Below are 26,179 nucleotides of genomic sequence, written 5' to 3' on the forward strand. Positions count from 1 at the left end.
TTTGCAACATCACCTCATTTCTCAAAGAGTCTGAAAACGGTTCGTTCGCTCTGAACCCCAACTTCCCGCAAGCCTACTCTGCTCTGATTGGTTAGACTGCCCTGTCTTTTTGTGATTGGTCTAGCGCATGTTGGAAACAATTTCTGCTTCTGAGGTTTCCTCATAACTTGATACACAGTGATACAAACGATGGTGTCAGTTTTTCCGTGTCAATTCCAGCGCGAGTCCTCAGCCTTTTGAAGTGCATGCAGATTAGATTCACAGCGTCTTCTCGACAACACGAACCAAACTCTTCCAGGCCTCAGCTACAGCAACAGTGTCAAAGTAGACATCATTCGCAAAGACCAATGTAGACCATTGGCTGGCATTATGTACATTTGTTACATTGTTACAAAGGTATGTAAGAGTGGAATTGCTGATGACTCATTTCAGCAGTTCAGAATTGATTCTTTTTTAAGGAGACTTTTCTTGTCTTGTGCTTTGATCTGTAAAACTTTGCAGACATTTTACCTTCACAAACAGTTATATTACACACTGCATGAAAGGTACTATTTGAAAAAGCATAATGTGGCACTTTAAATGTAATGATTAGTTGTCCATTTTTAACTAGAATTTTAATAAAAATACTTAGTATTTTCCAAATATTGCATAACGTTTTCAGAAAGTGTTTTAGTATGAACATTTAATTTAATAATATTTTTTACTGTTAATAATTGTTTAAAGCTAGTAAAACTTAATAAGCTTAATCAGTTAAACATTGAATTAATAATTTATTCATTAAAGCTGAAGTGTGTAGTTATTTCAATATTAAAATAGTCTCTCCTATCCCTGTATCTGTTTAATTTGACTTAATTTTCGAAAATGCAGTCGATTATCATTAAAAACAATTAGTTGTCCATTTTTAACTAGAATTTAAACAAAAAATACTTACGAATTTATTAGAATTTTCCTCATAATTCATTACTTTTATGTTTAATTATGTTTATCCAATAAAACATGAATCTTAATCAGTTAAGTTATTAACATTGAAGCACTCATTGATTTATCATTAAAACTAAAATGTTCAATCTTAAAATAATCACTCCTATCCCTGTTTCGTGTGCAGAGACAACCAACTAAACTATACACTAAATCAGTGGTATTATTTTGGGCCAGGGCTATTTTTTTATTTTTTTAACCAAATAATTTTTGCAAATCCATTTGCCGCAGAAATTACACACTTCTGCTGTGTGTCTTCAGGTAAATCCATCTTGATATGTTTACCAGTCAATTAGTCATGGTGATTTGAAAAAGATGTCAAGAAGGACAGAAATAATAAGGGCTCGTAATTCCGTCCTTGATTATACATTTTTTGGCCTAATTTTCTTTTCTTTTTTATTTGTTTTCATGTGTATTTTGCCTCTAATGGTGTGTGCGATGCTGTAAATCCATTATGCCAAGACTACTTGTTGTTTTCCCTGTCATTACTGATAATTAACTCACTGGTCATTCTTAATGCATCGAGAGGCAAGATAGACTTAACTGCAGCTGCGCATTATTGAATATAAAGAACGTTCCAGTGAATTGAATTAGAATAAGAGGGTTTTTATGGATACATCTGCCTGTAAGTGCTCAGAGTGGCCTCTCTGTAATTCTCCCACGCATGGCACTGGCTAATACAAATTTTGAAAGCAAGTGATAGACTGGCATAATATTTATTGTAGAAAGGAGGTTGGATTCTTCATGGTTTTGAATGGAACGCATGCATGCTTTAAGCGATCGTTGATTTCACTTGTGCTGTTTAACATTGAAGTGATCTAAATTCCCAATATATCTACTAAACAATAATAGTCTGCTTTAATTTGAAGTAATAGGGATTTGTTTACAGTTTGGTTCAGAAGCACTTGTGCTCGGTAGCTCAAACAGTAGAGCATGACTGAGGTTTTGATTCCCAGGGAAAGCATGGAACTAATGAAATGTAAACCTTGAATGCAGTGTTAGTTGCTTTAGATAAAACAGTCTGCCAAATGCATAAATGTAAATGTAAGGAGCACAGTCAAATGGTTTAAAAAGACCATAATGTTAATGTGTTCAAATTAATATTTGTTACATTGTCCAAGGGGACTACATTTCTGGGTTAAAGGAAGACATTAAAGATGCAGTAAGTGATTTCTAAGAAACGCTGTTGAAAGTGGATTGGACAGAGCAGCACAACACACTTGTAGCCAATCAGCAGTAGGGGGCGTATACACTCGTTATGGAGGAGGAGAGAGAGTGAGCAAGAGGGAGATTTGAAGAAAGACTGTATAAAGAGAGATGGCTGAGAGACATTACAAAAGAGGTCAGAGGAATATCACTGGAAATAGAAGGGTTATGATCAGGCAAGAGCTTTAGGACCCACAATCAAATTAGAAAAGCTTTCCAGCAATGTAAGCGGGAAAGCCTGAAAACGGGCGCTGAGGTCGCTTTGTTTCTGCTCCATATGTGATCAACAATGGTTTCGCTGTTTCACAGAACCAAAATAGGCTGTTGTTATAATGTAAGCTATAAAAACAGGACAGTTTTGAGTGTCATTGTGTATCTGGAGTTGGTGTGCTACTGGTTTCAAACAATGAACTCTTGCTTATATATACTCTTGTGCACTCTATGTTCATTTTTTGTTCTTCCTTGTCATTCATCATCTTCGTTTTATTTTCGCAAAGCCTTATTTTGCTTCACTTTAGCTGTGATAAAGAGATATCCGCTCTTGCATTGCGTGCCCTTGCATTTTGGGGGTGGAGCAATGAAGGGAGGGTTGTGTTTGTTTGATTTCAGATATCAACAGTGTTTCTTAAAATATGCTTAATACACCTCTAAGTATTTGCTAATCATCTGGCGAATTAAGGAATCCTTTTATTGTAAAGGCGTCGTTCATGAATATTTATTAAGTTACTTGACTCGACTCCCATGGAAGGTTGCCAAGCAACTTCTGCATGATCTAATTAATATTCGCTATACCTTGAATTCATTGGGCGTACATACATAAAAAGGTTATTTGTTTAGAAACAGCTAGATGAAGCACGACACAATGGAATAGAAAAATGGATGGAATGTAAGATGTACTTGCATATACTGTGTATTAGCAAACTTTTACATGCTGTCTGTTCAATGTGGAATGTAATTTGCATAGTTTAAGGTGTTTTTATTCTGATGGTTTTATACAAATTCATATTAAGTGTTGATTTGTTTTCATATGTCACTCTTAAGTTTACACACATTGAGTTCAGTCTGTAGCTGCTGATTTTCCACAGTGTGTGATCATGACTGAAGATCCTCCTTCCCTTAATGAGACCGTCGGCTGCGAGCTTTGGCTGTGTGTCTCTGTCGGTATGTGTTTAGGTCAGAAATGTGAGGATCAGGCTCTGATGTGTGGTTTTGTGTGTGATGCACTCCTTTCATCCAAGGCTAAGCAGAGACTATGGGAGCTCAGGTGAAATCAAATCATGGTCATGTCATAGTCATCTCTGCTAATTTGGACTGTTTGATACCTCAGTGTGTTTTTAATGGTAGATCATCTAGTTTGGTAAATTCTCTCATTGGTAGAGGTTGTACTTTTCATTCTTGCTAGGGATTTAAATGGAACGTGGTAATTTTAATATGATTAATTATTAAGTAACACGTTTAAAAAATGCACTATTAATCAAACCCCCTGATCCATACTTAAATTGTGATTATTTTATTTTTTTCCACCGTTGATGCAATTAAAGCCTGATTTAATATGATTAATTAATCAGGCATATGTAATTAATTATAATTTTTTTTTAAATGAGATTGACAGCCCTTGTTCTAACCAGTTTTCAAACCAGTTTTATTGGTTGCCTGTTTGGGCTGCACGATATACACAACATTTCGATATTTTGTTTTTCTCCAATATATATTGCGATATGAAAACAGTTTCACCAGATGGATAGCTCTATTTTATAAGAATGAATCATTCTAGTATGATTGGGTTAATTTTTTTTGGAGAGTTACACATTACAAGCATAGATAAATATAAATGAAATAAACAGTGCTTCAGTTTGTGTTTATGTCTATGTTTGTCAGGTAATTCAAACAGTATTTAGGTAATAATTATTATTTTCAAATAATATGTAATAATTAATTTAATAATATAAATTAATAATAATATAAATTAATAATAATATAAAGATAATCAAATGTAAAATAAGACTGCATAGTCTTCACTGTATAAATTCAATTTAAATTAAATATAAGCTACAGAAGTGATTTTAAGAGCCAAAGTACAGATCCAATATAATGATACGCATCCGTTTTCTTTCTCAATTGTTTACGTTTACGTAAGCCATAAGCGACTGTGTTTATTTTGAGGATACTCGCCAAGATTTTGACATAGCTTTGCATGTGTGTGTCCGTTCAAGCACAAATAGATGATAAAGGAACGGAATTTGGTGTTCGCGTTCTGTCTGCACGGCTCTGTGTGCGCACAGAAAACGGCACGTGAGTTCTGAATTGAGTTCTCTTTCGTGTTTTCTTGCACTTAAAAGGTTTAAAATCGCTTGAATGTTTAAACTGACTGGACCTAAACACAGGCAAATGATAGACTTTCACTCTGACTCTATGATGGTTAAACCTTGCAATTAATCCGAGAATCATGTGCGTTTCAAACCTGGTGCCTTGTCCGTATGGATCACATATCAACTATGATCCCTATATTTGACATCACATTCTGCGAATTGTGACTCAGCCCTAGTGTCTATGGTCAGGAATGTTTAGGTGTAGGGGCTGTTTTACATATAGTTGCAAAAAAAAAAAGGAATATTGTCTTGAATTGTTTCCTGTAGAGTTTGCATAGCTGGTACACACTTAAATATTAAGATTCTTTTTGTGAACAGTTCTTAAAAGAAAAAAATTTTTCTTAGTGTGAATAATAATCAGAGGTTTTTTTCACTATAAAGAAACTTTTATGCAATGTTAAGTTTCCATGTATGCTAAAGGTTATTTATGCCCAAAATAAGCTTTGTTTTCAAGAGTGTACCATCACTGTTTCAGAAGAGATGTTAGAGCTACAGCCTACATCTCTCAAATATAGAGTTAGGGAGTAATAAGTAACGAAAGAAAATTGGAGCTTATAACATTGAAGACAAACAGAGGAAGAAAGTGTTTTGGTGAGAAAATTAGATGAAATGTTCCACTGTCGCAATCAACTCATCAATGCCGTGTTCACAGCAGGATCTGTTGTTATTTGCTTGCCCTGCCTGTAATATCGTCTCCAGAGACAGAGCTAGGCTACGGCTTTAGCTAATTTCCTCACTTTTTCCTCACTTTTTGTATTGAAAGCTGTGCAATTTTTTTGTTTATTCATTTTGAATGTCTTCCACTCTTAATTGTACTTCCAGCTGGGTGGCGATCATTCCAGCTGCCGCATGTGCTGAACGCTTCCCAAACTCTTAAAGCTTTGGCTTTGCTTTGGGTGCATAAAATTCACCATGCATTCCCCAAATTAACTGGGTAGATCAAGTTATATACAGTGGCCCCAAGAAGTATTTGGATTCTTTTGGATGCTTAAATGGATAGTTCACTCAAAAATGAAAGTTTTGTCATCATTTAATCACTCTCATGTTGTTCCAAACCAGTATGACCTACTTTCTTCTGTGGAATACAGAATATTTTTTTTGTCCATGCAATCAAAGTAAATGTGGCTCAGTGTTGTTTGGACCCAAACATTCTTCAAAATCTCTCTTGTCATTCACAAAATAAAGTTTTATATAAGTTTTTAACAACACATGGGTGTGTAAATGATGACATTTTTCGTTTTTGGCTGAACTATCCCTTTAAATCACTCTTAAAATTATCAACTAAGTATTAACTCAAGTGGCATAAGCAAACAAATAATGCTAGAGATCTTCTGAGAACTACACTTTTCTTTTTCTTGATTTGATATATTTATTTATGTTATGTAATGGCAGCAAAATACAGTTTCATGCCCCGGTAATTTTTATGGACAGCAAATTTTCTCAAATCGAGGATGTTGTCAAGAAAAGTTTTGCACACTGAATAGTTTTTTCTGCTTAAGTAGTTTAATATCTTAAATTGTGCGTTTTATCATGTCATTAGAAGAAAACTTATAGAAAAACTGAACCATGTCTAAGCATTGTAAGATGACGTGAGTTTACAGTGCATCTGCATTCATGCACACTTAACTGCTCTTTAATTCAAGTCAGTTTGGAGGATTTTTATTTGCACGGTCAGGATAGAAATCCGGAGGTTCAGAGGAAGGACAGAGGAACCCCCAAGCCTGTGAAAATCAATTTATTCTTGTAACATTTTTGTATGCATACCTCAAGGACACCATCCCACAACCAATTGCTTTGAGTGTCACACTACACGTTAGTAGTTTATTTGGACAGTCATATTTCACTAACTAATCCCTCATTAAAACCCATGTCCTACCAAATGCCAGAAAGCCTTTTTTCTTCTTATGGGTGAATAAAAGTTATCCAATTTTATGTTCCTTTTTTGTCACTAATTCAGGATCCACAGAGGACGTTTTTGGCGTGATTCGTAAAGTTCAGCAGCCCTGTAAATTCGTCGGTCTCAGCCAGCATTTAAACTTGATCTTCTGGGATCTTCTTCAAAGCAAATGACATTTGGTTCAGATTTCTCCATCTCAGCAAAGTCTGACTGTTCTAAGTCAGCTATATGTAACCACATTTCACGTGTTTTTCCCTCTTCGTATTTTTTTTATATATATGAGGTAACTTCTGCTATATAAAGCTTTTACAAGGCAGAATTGTGTCTGGAGACTCTCAGAGACTGCTGTGGATTGACTTTTAGAGGATAATGTATTATCCTGGATGGTTCAGGGGTTTTGAATTATTTTTAAGGTCAGGTAAGAAGTTTGACCTTAAAGCTGGCAGGTTATGAAAGTCCCGATTCTTGTAATTGCGACCCAGTCTCGTATTTAAAACCGTCTGCTTTAGCCATCATCACAATTCTTGAAGTGTTCTCTTTGAAGAACATGTATTCTTGTTTAATAAGGTCTTTTAAAACATGGTAATGGTTGTGTCAGGGTCCATTGTCCTTTTTTATTTCTCCTCATCAGAAGATTTACATGTCAGTTCCATTAAAACAAGTCTAGTTTGGCACTAAATGGCAGTAAACTGTGTCTGGTGAGTTCCAGATCAACGATAGCATAAAGTTGTTGTTTTTTTGGTTTTATTAATGGTCTGATTATTAGATTTTTCAGTTTAAGCATACAACTACTCAAGTTTCTCCTCTTAAATTTATTTTGAATGAAAGTTTTGTTCTTGTGTGGCATTCTAAGAACCTTAGTGGGATTTTAATTGTTGCTTGCTTTGGTGAGGTCCTTGTTAATATTTCCCTGTGTAATAATAATCAAGGCGTTTGGCTGGTCCCTCAACTTCATAAATCATCAATGTTTTTGTGCTGCAGCCTTTGAGTTTCTCCATAAGACATAATGCTGCACCGCCAGCGGTTCCAGCTCTGAGGTTTTGGCACACTCTCATGTTTAAATGAAATGGTGGGCCTTTTTGCTGCTTTTAATGAGAAGTGGAAACATTTCCCTGCAGTTCCAGACCTCTGTATAACTGAGCTTTAACTTGAAGCCCCCCCCCCCCCCACACACACACACACACATACACACTTTGTTTGATGCATGCAATAGCAAGGACTGGTTTGATATTTTATTTGTCATAAAAGTGCATATCTATGCCATCAACAACTATATATATCCATTTTATTTTCCTTTTCCCCACAAACATGTTATTAAAAATTTGATCAAAATGTTCTTCTTTTCTCTCCACAATACTACATTTCCACCCTCTACTCTGAGCGACTTTTTTTGTACATTAGAAGGATTTCTGAACTACACAGAGTTTTCTTCTGCAACAGAGCATATCTTTTTCTCATTACACTGCTCTCTAGAGCAGAGGTTCCCAACCCTCCCGCTCGGCACAGTTTGAATTGCTGCACCCAAATTCGCATACTATCTGTCCTAAATAGTATTTGAAATTAGAATTAGTGTGTCCCAAATTGTAGTATGTTGAAAGTAGTTTATGAGTATTCCAAAGTTACCCAGTTAGTATCCGAAGGGCAGATCTATATTTCATGTTCTTTTTATTTATTTATTTGGTTCTATTATTTATTTATAATATCCTTGTAATCATGAACAAGAATAATGAACTGCCATTATCACAAAATAAACGTCAAGGTCTTACTAGACCGCTCCACTTTGCTTTGGGATCCTGTTGAGGTTTAACCAGCACTACTCTTAACATATAATCTGAGATATTTTTTAAAATAAATAATACAAAATTTTTATTTTTCCACTCTGCTCTCTTTCTCCCAGCTCTTGCCTCTACCAATATTTCATGTTTTTTCTTAGACTTAGTAAATTAAAGCTCTCGTTTTTAGAAGTGTTTAGTTTTTCTACCCTCTGGCATGGTTTTGGCATTCCCTTTCATATCCAGCAGACTGCTTTAAAAACATGAAAAGTGAAAGACAGGAATTATCTTTGTTGTGGCTTTTTAGGGCCATAGTAAGGGAAATACATTTGCATGTCTTGTGTACGCATTTCAAAATATCTAACAAATATATCATGCTGAAAATTGCATTAATATAAAAATCTTTTTGAATTAGACTTGTTTTTTGTTTAATCAAAAGAATATATTTTGATGATTAGGTGTGTTACTAAGACCTGGAGGAGGTTAAAAGAAGGTGGCTGTAATAATCTCTTCATGTTTTATTTTGGCAGACGGATATGTGCTACTCATGTCAGTGACTTTGAGAAGTGCCTCTGAGCACCAGTATCTCAGCTACGACAGCAACGCTTAAAGGCTGTCTGCACATTTTTAGCAGCATGCCATTTTACAGACCCCTCTAGGGCTCTTTTTCCACGGCTAAATCATTTTTGATCCTGTGTCCCTCTCTCTTTTTATGTACATCCAAGGCTACTGCTTCCCTTTGGTTTTTGGTGACTTAAAATACTTGAAGTAGTGAATCAAATCCACAGGCTCTTGAATATAGACTGCAGACAGTATGAGGACAGTATTATGGAGTCAATATAGGGCCATATATATCTGCAAAATAAAACAATGTTTTGCAAACAAAAAAAATGTTTTGCAAAAAAAAAAAGTTTTGCAAATAAAAATAAGAGTATTGAGAATTTTTTTTGCAAGTAAAAAAAAAATTATTGCAAAAGAAAAGTTAACCACTGAGATAAAAAATAAAGTTTAGCAAAGTAAAACTTCAGCAGCATTGACTTTGCAACACATATTTCCCTTTGCGCCGCTCCTTTAAATCCGCGTTTCAGTCATCCGTGCCTCTGCGGCGCAAGCTTTCCTTTGCGCTTCATTTTTCTTTGCGCCTCGCTTTGTGTCCCTGATTTGACGTGGGGGGAGGGGTCAAGAGGTTGGGGTGTGTACAAGGGACGAAGGCGCGTCCCTCTCGTAACGTCATCAGCGCGAGCCCCAGACTATTATTGTCAATGCCATAGTGCCCGTCACTCGCTAACTTCCCTCCGTCTCGTTCACTCGGATGTACGTCATTGCGAGTGCTCACTACTGGCGGAAACTGCAATGGGCTGAAATGGAACGTCCTAAGCCCTTGATCACTTGGAATCAGCTGTGGAGTTGATTTATTATTTACATTTTGTTTCCCTTTAAGAATTTGTTTAATGCAGCATCCAAATGTTTATAGGTGTGTTTGGGTTGTTTTAAATTAAAAATATATATATTAATATATCATAGAGTTGTCTGTTGTGGTGGTGATTAGATGAGATATGTGGTGACGTCACAATCGTACTGCATTGTGGGACATATAGGTGCCTGAAGTGTACATTGAAGCAGACTCGCTCCCTCGGTCAAAATCGAGGGAACGAGGGTCTGTCCATATAAACTTCCCTCGTCCACTTCACGAAGTGGAACGCACTTCAAAATGGCGGCAGGGATTCCTCCAAGGGGAAGTGCTTAGGGAAGTTCGCAAGTGCGTGTCTAAAAGTGGACTGGAACGCAGCACAGCATGTCTCTGCTCCGCCATTTCGATCGATCCAGTCGGTCTGGGGCTCGCGCTGATGACGTTACGAGAGGGACGCGCCTTCGTCCCTTGTACACACCCCAACCTCTTGACCCCTCCCCCCACGTCAAATCAGGGACACAAAGCGAGGCGCAAAGAAAAATGAAGCGCAAAGGAAAGCTTGCGCCGCAGAGGCACGGATGACTGAAACGCGGATTTAAAGGAGCGGCGCAAAGGGAAATATGTGTTGCAAAGTCAATGCTGCTGAAGTTTTACTTTGCTAAACTTTATTTTTTCTCTCAGTGGTTAACTTTTCTTTTGCAATAATTTTTTTTTTACTTGCAAAAAAGCAAAAAAAAATCTCAATACTCTAATTTTTATTTGCAAAACATTTTTTTTTTTGCAAAACATTTTTTTTGTTTGCAAAACATTGTTTTATTTTGCAGATATATATGGCCCTATATTGACTCCATACAGTATGACCACTCATAGAAGGATGTCGTTCTTTTTTATAAAAAGGAAGGTATTCCTTTACCAATAAGTAAATTAGCTCTTTTATAGGCATATCCTGGTCTATTTGCTTAAGAATGCAAGTGGATTAGCTAGATTATACTCATATATTGAATTATTTGAGCTAAATAATTAAATTAATACCATAGTTGTCAGATTTAATTGTTTATTTGCCATGTTTTTGTATATTTACAGTTCTTTTTAAAAAGTTTGAGTTTAAGTTCACCCAGGCGGCATTTATTTCATCAAAAATTAAAAAAACTAAACTAAAAAAACAGCAATCTTTGTGAAATATTATTACAATTTAAAGGGTAAGTTCACCCAAAAATGAAAATTCCGTCTGTAATTACTCACCCTCATGTTGTTCCAACCCTGTAAGACTATTTTTCTTCTTCGGAACACAAATTAAGATATTTTTGATGAAATCTGAGAGCTGTCTCACTCCTCCATAGGCTGCTATGTTGTTGAAACTTGCCGGCCCAGAAAAGTTAAAGACAATGTTTAAAATAGTCCAAGTGACTACAGTGGCTCAATCATAAGTTTATCTGTTTATTTATCTGTTTATTTTATTTATTATTTATTTGTGCGCAAAAAAACACAGAAATAACGACTTTATTCAACTATTCATTTTCTTCTATGTGGGCCTCTTGAGTGAGTTCACGTAGTGTAACAGTGCAGCGCTTCTGTGTTGTACGTCACACGCATCACACACATGACCGGCGTTGGCCAATAGTGAGCCTACGTTCTGACGTACAACACAGAAGCTCAAATATGTGTTAAAATGCATAGTTGGATGGACATTGTCAGACTTTTCACATTAATTTATTGTCACTCCTCACAACTTTCTCACATACAACGTGATCTCTTCACTTCCACTCCTGGCTGTGGCTCTCGCATAAGTTCACTTAAGGACCAACCGAGCTGCCTGGGTATCTGCTTTTTTTCAAACCCTAATACTCCCGTATTCTCTCTCATACATACTTTAAAAGCACAGTCTGTAATTACTGCATCTGGCTGGCCATTAGCGACGGTGTAAGAACAAACAGAAGCTCTTCCTGTTCACTTTTGTGGTGATTAAGCAGGCATATTTAAAAACCCAAACCTCTTTTTTAAGCCTATGAGCTGAGTCTTTGTCTTTGACTGTCTGCTTCATCAATTATAGATTATATCTGTAATTAGTCTCTCCACCAATCCTAGCATTTTGTGTGCAGTAACCTCGTTTATTATGTCTCTTTTAGTTGTAAAGAAAATTATCCTGTGTATTTAATCAAAGTCTTGGTGATAACAGTCTTACAGTATGAACATTCCATTATTTCAAAAGAAAGTTATTTCATCTCATCTCTCAGTTTGTAAAAATTATAAATGGGTCACAATGAACAACTAGCTTTTTAAAAACGTTATACTTATGTAAATGCTTAAAATACTTTTTTACAACATTTATTCATCTAGGTTCATTTTAATTCATAAACACACTATTGTTCATTGTTAATCATGTTTATTCATACAACTTTGTCGAATTTTAATTTATACAACTTGTGCTTTACATTGATATTAACGTTGGTTGGCACATGCTATAAAAGTAGTTTCTTGTTAGTTTCCTTGTACATAATGAATTCACTAATGTTAACAAATTGAACCTTATTGTAAAGTTACAGTTTTTCTTATATTTTCATTTGTAGTTATTTTTATGAGGCAAGACATTGCTAAAAATGCCTGTTGTTTCTAGTTGATCCACTATATTTTAAATATGATGTGTTAACATGAGCTGTGAAAGTGCTAATCTTAGCTGTGCATATCCAGTCTTTCAACTTTTTGACCATCCTCATACAACTGTAGTCACTTTATCAAACTTTGAAAATTGCCTTATTAATCTTAATCAAACTTTTTATAAAAAAATCACCTGTCAAGTTTATAATATATATTTCATCAGATTCAAATCGGACGACTACAGGGACTCATCTCAAGATCACTCATTTAACAGTTCATCTATTGCCAAAATTATGAAAAAGAAAGATCAGTAAAGAATAGAAAATTATTGAAAATGTTCAAATCAGGAATGTCACAATCAGAATGTGTAGTTTGTGCATAAAAAAAAAAAAAAGTTTGACAAAACGCTTTGAACGATGTTCACTAACCCGGCAAAGTTTTTCAATTGGATTGTCATTTATTCTCTTTTAGCTCTGCTTCTCATAAATACTACCATGTTTTATGCACATTATTTTTTGACTGACATCGATGTCGTGATATTAAAATGATGTGGATTTAAAAACAGATGGACCGTAAGGTAATAGTTATTTATTTCTTAGCCAGCTTGTATTCAGTGAAGTGATTGATGCCAAGGAGTGCGTTATGTAGATGTTTTTAGTTCTGATATTTCAACCGACCGCCAGCCTAATGTTTTGACATGCGTAATAACGTAGTAGGGTGTGAACTGTTTGATTTTTGGGTAATTATAAAATGGCCTGGAGATGTTCTAAATGCTTTTTGTGTAGTTAATTATACTCATTTTACGGAAGTTTATTTCGTGGCTTAAATAAATAGCATATTACTCAAAGTATGACATGTTTGGCTTGTCAAAATGTCAAATTCATTTTTTTTTACCGGGAAAGAAGTTGTTTGGATGCACAAAGTTGTTTTATTATCTCTTATAACAAAAATATTTTATTTAAACCCATGAAAATGCTGATCTTGTTGTAAATAATAGTGAAAAATCACATTTTAACACTGTTGTTACATTAATTATCCCTTAGCAGATTTTGACTAGAAGGGTTTTAGCTTAACATTTTTGCCTTAAGTCTAGCCCATACAGCTCCATTGGAAATGCATGTATACATGTTTTTAGTTTGTTTTTACATACAAATTGAGAGAGATCTTTCTCTTCCTCTCCCTTTCTCATTCTCTCCCTTATCTCTCACTCTCTTCAGCTACTAGCAATCCTTTTAATTGTCATTCTTAACATATCAAGATGCATTTTTATACCCCAATTAGCTCTGTGCTTGCAGCTCGGAAGGCATTGTTCTTGATTTGCGCCTGTTTTTCTTTGCTCAGTCTGCAGTACTTCAGCTCACCTTTGAAGAGGTGAAACACCAGTCACCCTGCTTTCTTTGTTTGCTTCCTTCCATTGTGTTTTCCTCTGGGGAAATGAACCTGGATTGCACCTCTCCTCCCTCAGCTCACCCTGCTGTCTCTTTTTATTCCAATTTGTATTGTGCCCTTTTTTTATCCAGTGTTGTAGTAGTGCCCTGCTGTGTCATGTCGGCAGTGGATTCGTCAGATAACCCAGCCGTCCTCGGGCCACTGCAGTGATGGCTTTATTAGTGGAAATAATCAAACTGTTCACAACACAAGACCTCCAGCAGCTCATTTAGACTGATTAACTAAAGGAACAGGGGCAGCATCTCTAAAAGAGTCACCAGTTTCTTTAAAGCAGAATATTACTGTTGATGTTGTTCTCGGTCTCTTGATTTTGTTGTCTTCCGCTGTCTGGAGAGCATTTTGGTTCTACTTTTGACTTTTCAGATAAGAAACCTACTTTTGTTGTCAAAAAAAAAAAAAGTAGCTTGTCTAAACAAAAGTTTTGTTGTTTTTGTTTTCACTTTCTGCATTCTCTGCCACCTGAAGTTTTAGTGAATCTTTACAAGTGGTTACGAAAGCAGTTTTGCCACTGCTCTGAAAAAAAAGTCTGTAAACACTGTGCTTGCAGTAAGACATTTTTACTTTGGAGTTTTCTGTCTGTTTGATGTCAAAGTTCAGTTCGGTTTACATGAAAGTTACTTTCTGAGTTAGGATGTGAGAAACCACACTGAGAAAGTCTTGAAGATGCATCTTAGAAAACATTCTGGTTTAATTTACCCAAGTGATGCTCGTCTCTGCAGAAAATGCCTTAGGTGGGCAGCTTGTATTCTTTGCATCTTGGATGCAAGACAAATGCAATAAGCATGTAGGCAAGACACAACCATTTGCTTTTGCAAAGGCACATTTTCTTACAACATGTAAATTGGCATAACTTTTATGTTTTAACACATAATTCTATCATGTTTGTTCAAATTTTTCAGCCTAAGATATGAATTGAAATGTAATGCAGTCAGTTGAAATATTGGAGCATCTTCAAATAAGAACTGTTGCATAAACATTTAACAACATTGTTTTCTTGCAGTGTTGAATAGCGGTATATACCTAATGTTAAAAAGAAAGGTGTTAAGCAGCATTTTGGTGTGTTTTTATCTTTTGTTATATTTGCTTCTTGTTAAAAGTAATTTACAGCTTTATCCCCGGTTTTTTCAAGTGTCATCTTTTCTTTAAAATGTTCTTTGAAAGGTTAACAAAAGGGATTTTTTTAAATAAAAAACCTTCACCTTCTTGCATTAAAGTCTTCTTAATTTTGTTTGTTCACTTATCACGGTGTAAAAAAAAAGGTTAACCTTTTCTGTTGTTTAACAAAAACTTTATTGAGAAAGTTAAACAATCAAATTGCATGTCATCCTTCAGCTCTTTTTTTTCTTTCTTTTTTTTGGTTCAGATTTTTTATTCAACTTATAAGTATGTAGGTTTCAGTCCTGTACCAAATAGACAAAAACATGTGTCAAGAAAAAAAGTCAAGCGAACAATATATTCCTGTTTTTATTCCTTCTCCTCCCAAGTTGTTACTTAGCAACCGAGCTAAACAGCTGTCGCTAGTATTCATGGTGGAACTGTGTTGATGGCGCAACCGCACCGCTGTTCGGAACCAATTAATACAAATGTGATGTCAGGGGATTGGGGCGGAAATGTGAACTCAGAAATCTGAAAATATTCTGAGATTTAGTACATTGTGTGTAGAGAGAAGTTTTGTTAGTGAATAGTCTGATTTAACAAGATCAACTTAAGAGTGTATTTAATTATGCGTATATCATATTTTCTTAGAGATGATGGAAGAGTTATATTTCCTATAGCATCAAAATCTCTTTGTTATCCTTCATGAGAGACACCTGTCATTTTACTCTGAATTACAGCATTCTAACTCTTCCGTAGGCACATTGCTCATCCGTGGTTTGCTATTGTAGAGCTACTTCCACATGCCATGGTCCATCAGCATGCATTTCTTCTGCTGACTTTACCCATAAACAGGATTAAGGGATTATTGCCTTTATATGAGAGAATGAAGACATTCAGTATGGCACCATCTCTGCAGGGGAGAATGTGTTTAAGAAAATCTAGGAAATGTTGCTCTGAGGGGGGAGTCTATACAACAGCCTTTGATTTGTTATTAATGTTCATTTGATATTAATTTGGTGATATAAGTTGACATCAGAGGTCTCTACCGAAGGATTCTCTGGAAACCAACAGCACACTGAAGTTCACATTTTTCGAGCAGAGCAAACAAGCGGAAACAAATACACTGCTCAGGAGAGTGCGTGTAATTCAGATCAGTTTTTTTCCTCTAGGTAGGAGTAGTGATGGGAATTTTAAGGAATTTAATGATTTTGCTTCCAATTCTGCTTAATGTTTTCGGCTCCTAAACGGCTCCACTAACAAATCTTTTTTTGACTTTTGAAGAACCATGACATAATTAATACTGAATATATTGAACCATATATAGCCCCCTCTATTTTGTATACATGTATTAATTGTTGTTGTTGTTATTATTATATACATTGCTTTTTTATTATTATTATTATTATTATTATTAATAAATTATATATTATTATTTATAAAAAGTATTATTAATCAGTAAGCAGTGAGGTTTGAGGCTCATTTGTTTTCATTTTCTTTTTCTTTTTTTTGCTATGGATTCATTAAAAAGAAATGTCTTAGAGTGATTATTTTGTGTAATGGAGATATTTCTTTCTTTCTTTCTTAAATGTATATGAATAAGGTTCTTGAAACTGGTTCTTGTTTCTCAGCACTAAGTTGGAGTACAGGCTACTCTGAAACATTCTCTCTCCCCACACAGTGTCTCTCTTTTCCACACAGTGTCTCTCTTCACTTTTTTTATCGAGTGTCTGGTCACAGATCCAATCTCCCACTTTAATTCCTTCATCATGTCTTTCATCTGTGGGTGATAGATTCTTAACTGGGTTTAATGTCCCCCTGACCCTTCATCTTACCCAGGGCTACAGTGAGGATCTACAGACACTTCTTAATAGAGCTGTAAAATATTGAAAACTTCCATTAGGGACACTAAACTTTTAGAATCTCTCTCTTTTGTCCTCTCACGTTTTTTTTTTCTTGTTACATAAAAAACCCGGCAGCAAAATTACATGGGATTATCACAGCATGTGTGATTCTCTTTATTATTTGTGTCAATACCCATTTTCGTACAGCAGTGTAGAATATTCATTTTTTACTCTTGCGCTGACTCAAACAAAATAATAAAACACAAAGATTTGGGTCAGTATGAGGAAAACAACAACTCATTAGTGTGGGAACACTGTACCTCATTAAAGTGTGGCGTTTTTCACCATAAAACAGTGTGGAGTCCAGACTTCCATGTGTATTGAGGTGGAATTAGACATTTTGAGCATGCAGTCTGCTGGCAGATGGTTGATAAACGAGAGCATCAGGCTTGCATTGCTCTCACGCCACACGACCGTGAAGGAGCTTGTCGTACTTTCCCTCTGCTGTAGAACGTTGCTGAGATTATACTCGTCCATCAGCGTTGCTTCCAGAGTGATTCTCAAACCCTGAATCTCATCCTAATTGAGCTCAGGCCAAAATCCATATAGCAAGTGGGAAATGCTCTTCTTTCTTTTCTTCATTGTTTAAAAGTGACGTAATGAAATTTCTGAGGCATACATCATAGTTGCAAAAATTATATATTTTTCCAAACAAGGCATACTTGTATTTGTTTCTGCATATTGAACTGGAAGTGAAGAATGATCTTATTGGATGAATGGATGGATGAATGGCAGGAAGAATGAAAGTTAAAATGGGAGAAAGAATGGCAGGAAGAAAGAAGGGTAAAATTGATGGAAGGATGGCAGTAAGAAAGACTGGTAAAATGAAAGGAAGGATGGTAAATGAAAGGAAGGATGGTAGGAAAGAAGGAAGGTTAAAATGGAAATAAGGATGGCAGGAAGAAGAAAGGCTCAAATGAAAGGCAAAATGGAAGGAAGGAAGGATTGCAGGAAGAAAGAAGGGTAAAATGGCAATTGGCAAAGTAGGCAGGAAAGACTGTAAAATATCAAAGGAAGGCAGGAATGAATGTAAATTGACTGGAAGCAAGGCAGCAAAGAATGTAAAAGGGTAAGGAAGGAAAGACAAAAAACAAAAGCAAGGAAGGGAAATAAAGCAGGAAGGAAAGTAAAGGAAACTAAAAGGAAGAGAAAGAAAAGATTCTCTCTCAGACTCCCCCCGTTCATCCCCTTCTTCACCTGTGAAACGGTACATTTAAGGAATTACTGGCTCAGAATTACCACATGTTCGGTACAAAGAAAGTCCTTTAAAATGCTGTCACGCTTTTTAGAGAGCCTTTGTATAAAAACTGAGAGCTCAGGATTTTCATCCTTGAGCTGTGTCTACAAAGTAAAGTAACTTTGTGTCTCTCTTCTCTGTCTCTGTTCCTGTTGTCCCGGCTTCACAGGGTTCCTTGCTTTACAACAGTAGGGGGGACAGCACAGCGGACTGCTCTTCTGACAAGCAGCAGAATGATGGCAAGCTCCTTAAAGGTAAGGCAGCTCTGCGCTCCATGATCGAGCCCCCCACCACCTGACCTCAGAACATCCTTGTCATCCACATTGACATTTCAGAATGTCCTCATGCAGCTACGTTACAACACTGTCCCATGTCTCTCCATCTTTTAATTACTCAGGCTAGGGCTGCACGACTAATCGCAATGAAACCGCACGCGATTTGGCAAAAGCTGCAATTATTTTATGCAGAGTTTGTCAGTGCAGCACGGTTGATCGGTAGTAAATGCTGCTCCATCTGAAAGCCAGAGGGCGCTCTCACGCAGACACGCCAAATATGCCCCGCTGCTGAAGTACGATAAAGCACATCATTCCAGAAAATCCCTATCAGGCATCATCACTGTAGCTGAATAAACAGAAGATTGAAACGCTTTGATTAAACATGACTAATAAACACACGACTGCCTTATACTGTGTAAGAAGCCACATCATCTCACAGAAGGATGCTCAACTGTCATTATGAAGTGATTTTGACGTAAAAGCATGTTATTAAATCAGGGTTCTCAAGTCTCACGCATTGGCCGTGAGACACACGCAATTCAACCAGTTCACACGCTCACACGCCACACCGTGTATTTCTCACGCTGAAAAGGCAATGCCAACCAAGTTGTCCTGCAAGCTTTATATATAACGTTGTAGGCGCAGGCACACAAAGTGAAGTTTCCTGCCGCCAGCACGTATCTCGGCCAGATTGCGTTAGATGCGCGAACACACGGAAGTTGACGGAACATTCTCGGCCACCGTACGTTCGTTACTAGGTAACCAACAACATCGCGCGAACACACGTCGTGATGGAGAAGGTAAGTTGGAAGAAAGCTCGTCTAACATTTTTAGGCTAGAACATGTAATATATGGCCCATCGTATACATTATTATTGATGCAGTCAAAAACTCTACAACTACTTTGCAACCAGGCCAGAAGCTTTGGCTCAGTTCGGCTAGCTTACGTTATCTGAAACTAAGGGAAATGTTAGTGGGTATGGGAATGAATGAAGATGTATTTCTTAATTTTATTTTAAATGATATATTATACTGTATTAATAGTCTTTCTAGTTACATTAAGGCTACATGTATTAAAGCAGAGTGCTCTGGGTAATATTTTATATCCTGTCAAAACATACATTAATCATTGCCATTGCATTTGTATTTTTCAAAGATGTCAGGGAAAAAGCAAAAATTTATTTGACCATTTGAGATAATAATTAGCATTGTACCAGAGTTTTTATAAGTTCAAGAAAATGATAATATTATTCATGACTCAAAAATGTATATATAAAAAAAAAAAAACTATAATAAAATATATACTACAACAAACATAAAAAAAAAAGTATGTTTAAACTAGTGCTGTCAAATTGATTAATCGCATCTAACATAAAAGTTTGTTTATATAATATGTTTTAATATATTTGTTTTTCCAAACTGTTTGGAGCAATTTGTTATATTTTTGTAATTTTTGTATATTTGTAATTTTGAAATATAGCCTAACATTAAAGAGTATATTTGATGTGATGAATTGCTCTGTCATTTATCAGATTTACCAATTGTTATAATTTCAATTTGTGCTGGTTAATTATGAACAATGGGTAAAATTGGGGGGCGGGGCCTGGCGGGGGCGGGGCTCCATTAGGGCTCCTCCCCTAACCGCATGTGATCTCACTCCAAGCTTTTGATAAAACTTGAGAACCCTGTAAATGTTGTCTTTTGTTGGACAAGAGGTTCATAAATGCTTCTCATGTTTGGAAAGATGTTTGACGTGTTGCTTTTTCAAATGCACATTATAAGTGACTCAAACTCGCAGTGCTTTCAGATGCAGCAGTGTTTACAGTGTCGTATATCAATGACAAGCTGCGCATATAAAACAATCGCAGGCTTTGCAATTTCAAAACATGCGATTACATGTAAATTGCGATTATTGGTGCAGCCCCAGCTCAGGCTGTTTCACTTAGCATTAAAAAAATACTGACCCCTCTGTCTCCACTGATGTTCATTTAGATGAGCTATTGGACTTAATGATCATGTCATGTGTTTGACCGTAATTATGCAGTAGACTTGAGGAAGGTTAAAGACATTTACTAAATAAAACTTGTCTATTATCACCCACTGCCCAGCGTCTTTTGCACCTATCTGCTTTGCCATAAAGTCAAAAGAAAACGACCTTTTACCTCTGGAGAAGAATCGTGTGCGGCTGGACGACGACTCGGATGAGGATGGGGTGAAGGGGGAGGTGCAAGAGGGAGTAGAGTTGGCCATAGGATTGGTTGAGGCAGCCAGAGAGCCGCCTCAGCCTCCATTGGCTGAGGAGAAGAAACCAGGACTGTCCTTGGAAGAGCAAGAGGCCAAACAAGGTACATCAAGTTTTTTACACACACACATGTTGATCCAAAGTCAGTGGAACTCTGAAAGGTGAAATTTGAAAGGAAGGAAGGTCAGGAACGGGGAAGGAAGGAAGATGGAACATAAAACGGGAAGAGGGAAGGAATGTTGGAAGGAAGATAAACCGTAAAACAGGATGAGGGAAGGAATTTTTGAAGGAAGATAGAACGTAAAATGAGAAGAGGGAAGGAATGTTGGAAGGAAGATAGAAAAGATAGAATGTAAAATGGGAAGAAGGAAGGAATGTTGGAAGGAAGACGGAACGTAAAACAGGAAGAGCGAAGGAATGTTGGAAGGGAGATAGGATTGAAAGAAAAAAAAAGGTAAGACAGGAGGATTGAAAAGGATGGATAAATCAAGGATGGGAAAAGGGTGGTTAGGATCAAGAAACTGGAAGATTTAAGGAAGGTATGAAGGAAGAAAGAAAGAATGAAGAACAGGTAGAGGGAGATCATGTTGGAAGGAAGAATGAATGAAGGACGGGAAGGATTAGGAAACAAAGAACAGGAAACAGAAAGAAAATGAGGAACAGGAAGAGGGAAAGAAGAAAGTATCAAGGAAGAAAGAATGAAGGACTGTAAGAGGGAAGCAAAGAGAAAGTGAAGGAAGAAGAAACAGAACTAGAAGAGGGAAATAAGGAAAAAGGAACAAGGAAGGAAGAGATAAGAAGGAAGAGATAGGAAGAAATTAAGGACAGGAAGAGGGAAGGAAGGAAAGGAAGAGGGAAAATGTAGATTTAGAACATGGCAGGAGGAAAGGAAGACAAGAAATAAAGGCAGGCAGGCAGGAAGGAACAAGTAAGTAAAGAAAAAAGAAGGGAGAATAATATTTTAATATTATAAATAAATTATTTTATATTAATATTATATTTCAATGGTGCTCTTTTTGCCATTTTTGAGCTTGAAAGTCTGAAGTTCAGAAGTTTCATAAGTAATTCCTAATTGAAATAAGCCCTTGTTTGCTGTTTTCAAGGCTGTTCTTTTATAATGTTCATACAAATTGTTCAAACAGAAGAGATGAGTCAGTTTGTGGAGTATTACAAAAATAACTCATGCTGATTTCCTTCACTGTAATTGTTGCAGCTCAAATGTAATTTCTCAATGGCCAGAAGCTTAGAAGCCAAACATATTTTACTGTAACAAGATAATAAATATTGCGAAACAAACAGTAGTTTATCTTGATCGCATTCAGCCAAGAGTTACCGGATTTCGCTCCACTTCTTGGACTTCTTTGTTCTTTTGACCCTCAGAGACTTTACATAGTGAGTGATCTGATCGCTGTCACATCACCATGACTGGCAGCGCATTCAATTATTTCGGCGAGGGCCAGGGCCGTAATGTAATAGATCTATCCATATGGACCATGCTCACCAGCGGCAGTAACTGTCTCCCATAATTAAGAGGGAGAGTTTCACACAGTTAAAACAAGCAGGACACCTCTCAATCAAAGATACCGACAGTGTCTTCACAGGAAATGAGACATGCAGGTGTGCATGAGAGATTGAAAATATGTTTTGGGCTAAAAACAGAATACACGTTGTGTTTTGTCAAGTCTCTTATGCTCACCAAAACTGCATTTATTTGATCAAAATGCAGTAAAAACAATAATATTTTGCAATATTATTACAGTTTAAAAATGTCCTATTTTAATACATTTTTAAATGTAATTTATTCACGTGATGGTAAAGCTGAATTTTCTGTAGGCATTACACCAGTCTTCAGTGTCACATGATCCTTCATATTTTTTTGTAGAAACCATAATACATTTTTTATGGATTATTTGATGAATGGAAAGTTCGAAAGAACAGCATTTATTTAAATTTGTATAATACACTAAGACTTTATGGTCACTATTAATCAGTTAAATAAATCCTTGCTTTATAGTTTTAAAATCTTATCAGCTCTTGAATGTTTTTAGTTTTCATGATATATTGCATTTAAAGGGATAGTTCACCTAAAAATGAAAGTTCTGCATCATTTTTAATCACTCTCATGCCATTCCAAACCCATTCTTCCTTATAACACAAAAGGACAAATTTTGAATAATGAATTGGCCACTGTTTTCAATATATAATGTCAATAGAGATGTCTCCAATATGACTTGTATTGCTCTAAACACATCTGATTTGATATATTATGATATAATTTGGGACTCAAATTTAAGTTAGAATTCATAGACAATCTTGCCATTTGCCATCCATATCCATTCAAACAAGTTTGAGGTCTACAGCCCCAGTACTAATTTACTCGTATTAAATGGAAAAGGGTCGAGCCAGGATATTATTCAATATTTTATGTTCTATGGAAGACAGCAAGTCAAATGAGTTTGGAACGACAATGAAGGTGAGTAAATGATGATAGAGGTTCATTTTTGTTTGAACTATTCCTTTAACAAGAGATACACATTTCGTTCTAACATGTAGGCTTTGCATTGGTTTTCATGTTCCTCATTAAAAATTAATTTGTTTAAACCTTATCAATGACACCGGACTGCACATGGCAGACTCTCCGTCCAAACGCTAAGCAGTAATGCTCCTGGAACGCAGGGGTAATTACAGTAATAAGACCAGATGCCCAGAGGAAGTTTACTGCGCGGGGGAAGTGAAATAAATGGCACTGCAGCAAAGAAGGCCTCGCTCAGTGGCAAACTAGCTTAGATTGCATGACTATCGACCCATCCGGACTGGAGGAACATAATCTGTATTGATGAGCTGTTAAAGAATCACAGATGCACAATTCAGCACGCACTCAGTCTCTTTTCATGTGTCCGTCTATTACCTTTAGTTTATTTACTGAGTGGAGTGAGTTTGTGTGATCATGAGTGAGAGTTTTATTGGGTCGACTCTCTGCCGTCTCTTCCGCTTGTGTGTTGTGAAAGCTGAGAGGCAAAGTATTTACACCCCTTGTGTTTCCCTCAGAAGCTTACCTGTTTATGTTACAAATTGTAGTTTCAAAAGGTAGCCTTATTGGATTTTGTCAATGTTATTCGCAGCCTCAATTGCTCATTGACTTCTGAAGTGTGTAGATGAGAAAATATGCGAGAGAAGGACATTTGCAGGAAAAAGCAGACAATTACTTCAGTCGTTGCTTTGAGAAATGCCGCAAGAAAATTACAGGTGTTAAGTGCTGGGGGTTGCATTGAAAGTGCTTGTCACACGTGTAACGTTATTGCAGTCTTTTATCTAGGGATGAGCACAAGCGCTCAGAAAAGATAGAATGATTAGTTATATAAAAACAAATAAACTACATGGGATGATTTGTTTGCAACTTCAATGCAACTCTTGTTATAAGAACTACTAAATGTGCCAAAATGGCTCATCATTTTTAATTCTGTACATTTTGGGGGGCAATTTAAGTGATACCTTGTGGAATAGATCACCTCTGAAGAACATATATATATATATATATATATATATATTTTTTTTTTTATATATATTATTATTTTTTTATTTTTTTTTACAGATTGAAATTAATTTTTCACTGAAATGTGGAGATCTGCCCTAGATCTCACGATAGAAGTGTCAGTGCCAAATTTGTGAATGTGCCATATCAGATCTTTTCAATGAATTTGGTGGTTCGGTTCAGCTAGCAAAATCGATTTAAATGATTCGTTCATAAATTGGTCTGATCTGGTTCTCACTGAATCAGCTAAAGACTTATATTGTAATATTGTACAATTAATATGTACAATTCTTTCATTTTCTTTCCAGAACACATCTGAAATGGTTTAAGAGTCTCTGCTCGTCATTTCATTGTGGTTTGTCTCTAAGCTCCCTCATTAAGGAGATGGCACAGTGCCGTGCATTAATAGAAGACTAGGTTAAATCATAACAGGACGTCAAGGCTGCAAGATCGTTTCAGGGTGGTGCGAATAACTTATGATTTTGAGCTTCACTGATTAAGGAACATCTCTCACAAATTCCGTTCCTAACTCTGTCTCTCGCTGCAACACTTAGTATTATTTTCTCAAAATGACGTAATGGAGATGCCTCTGTTCTCTCTCCAGTTGTGTTTGCTCCGGAGTTGTATGTGATTGTTCGTGGCAGGGGACCTATTTTTAGTGCGAATGCTGACAGGGCCCTCTACTTGTTCTTGTATAATATAATGACTTGTTTTTTTTCCCCCTCTTTTTCTTTTGTTATCACTGTTCCCATGAACAAAACTTGAAAAATTATACATGAGTACACTGCCTACTTGAACTAGATAAATTGAGACACTGTCGACTATTATACAATCAGTAGCCAGGCAGCCTTTAACACCTAAACAGAGAGTGAATGTTATTTTTATCGCGTTAAATGCGAAACATTAAAATGTGACGCATCGTTATCTTGTAGCTTTTTAAGCTCTATGCAGATTTTATGAGGCACGCAGGGCTTACAAAACCAGGTAAGTCACGAGTGACCTCATCTAGAAATACTTTGCGTTTGCGTACTCACTGCACCTCTGCATGCAAGATCACTCGCACATGCTTTTAGTTTTTAGAGCATATGGTGTGTATCAAGACAAATGTGTGTGTCTGACCTCTCTTCCCTTTTCTCTTCCAGCCAAACAGAAGCTAGAGGACCGGTTATCAGCAGCAGCGAGAGAGAAACTGGCTCAGGCCTCCAAAGAGTCAAAAGAGCGGCAGCTTCAGGCTGAGCGCAAGAGGAAAGCCGCCCTCTTCCTGCAGACCCTGCGAGGGCCGGAGGCTGAACTCAAGCGTACCGAGGAAACTGCTGCTGCGTCTGAGGTTTGTTTGTGTGTGTGTGTGTGTTTTCCAGCATTGCTCATCTACCTCCACATATACCTAGACAGCCTCAGCCTCTGAATTCCAGCACTACATCTAAAATGTGGTCGCCTACAATTGTTACTTTGAAGAGCTATTTTACCTGATTGAACCCATAAAAATGTGTTTTATTGGTATAAATTAATGTATTTAGGTTGATTTGGTGATGCTAAATAATATTTTTTTGATGATAATGAAACTAGTTTTCTTTTTTCAGAGCAATATGCACTGAATTGGAAGGTTGTTGTAGTTTAGACTAATTTCATTACCATTTAAACGGACATGTTGTAACAGACTAGTCGAACAAACCCCCAGAACACACAGTCTGTATAAGCAATCCTTTTAAAAATAGACTATTTAATCTATGAATCAAACAGTCAAATCCCATACTGAATGGCACTGAAAAATAGGTTGTACATGCACCTGTGCTTGCCTTGCATTGTGATCATTGTACATTACACGTAAGCATTCACTTAATCACCGTTAGCCAGTGTAGGCATATTTATTACAAACTCAATATCATAAACAGAATTCCTCAAATAAAAGTTAGTATTTTAAACCTTTTAAATTAAGTCAGCAAGTCAAGGTATGGTTGTTTGTTACCACGGCCACCTCTTGTACGTCCGTATTTGAATGCCCTTCTCTATAATTTGTACATATGACAGGTGGCAAAATCACAAGAAAAGCTTGTGTGTGTACCAACAACTATACATTATTTAAAGGGTTAGTTCACCTAAAAATGAAAGAATTGTCAAACCCATAAGACTTTCGTTCATCTTCGAAACACGAGATTTTAAAAGAAATCTGAGATATTTCTGTCCTTCCATTGACACTCTACGCAACTACCACTTTGAC

At 36.4% G+C, this 26,179-nt stretch overlaps 1 protein-coding gene and 1 long non-coding RNA gene across 2 annotated transcripts in view; one reads left to right on the forward strand and one right to left on the reverse strand.

Moving 5' to 3' along the window:
* Positions 1-26,179, forward strand: part of sfswap (splicing factor SWAP) — an 87,030-nt gene that overhangs the window by 27,356 nt on the left and 33,495 nt on the right. Inside the window, exons 11-13 of the mRNA XM_082140225.1 lie at positions 18,083-18,167; positions 20,296-20,532; positions 25,104-25,288. Coding sequence (XP_081996351.1) covers positions 18,083-18,167; positions 20,296-20,532; positions 25,104-25,288 — 507 coding nt within the window. The remainder of the gene's footprint in view (positions 1-18,082; positions 18,168-20,295; positions 20,533-25,103; positions 25,289-26,179) is intronic.
* LOC309477137 overlaps positions 1-26,179 on the reverse strand; it is a 69,578-nt gene that overhangs the window by 5,634 nt on the left and 37,765 nt on the right. The gene's annotated exons all lie outside the window — the stretch shown is intronic.

This window comes from Leuciscus leuciscus (genome assembly GCF_965113295.1).
Source record: "Leuciscus leuciscus genome assembly, chromosome: 16".
Classification (NCBI taxonomy): Eukaryota; Metazoa; Chordata; class Actinopteri; order Cypriniformes; family Leuciscidae; genus Leuciscus; species Leuciscus leuciscus.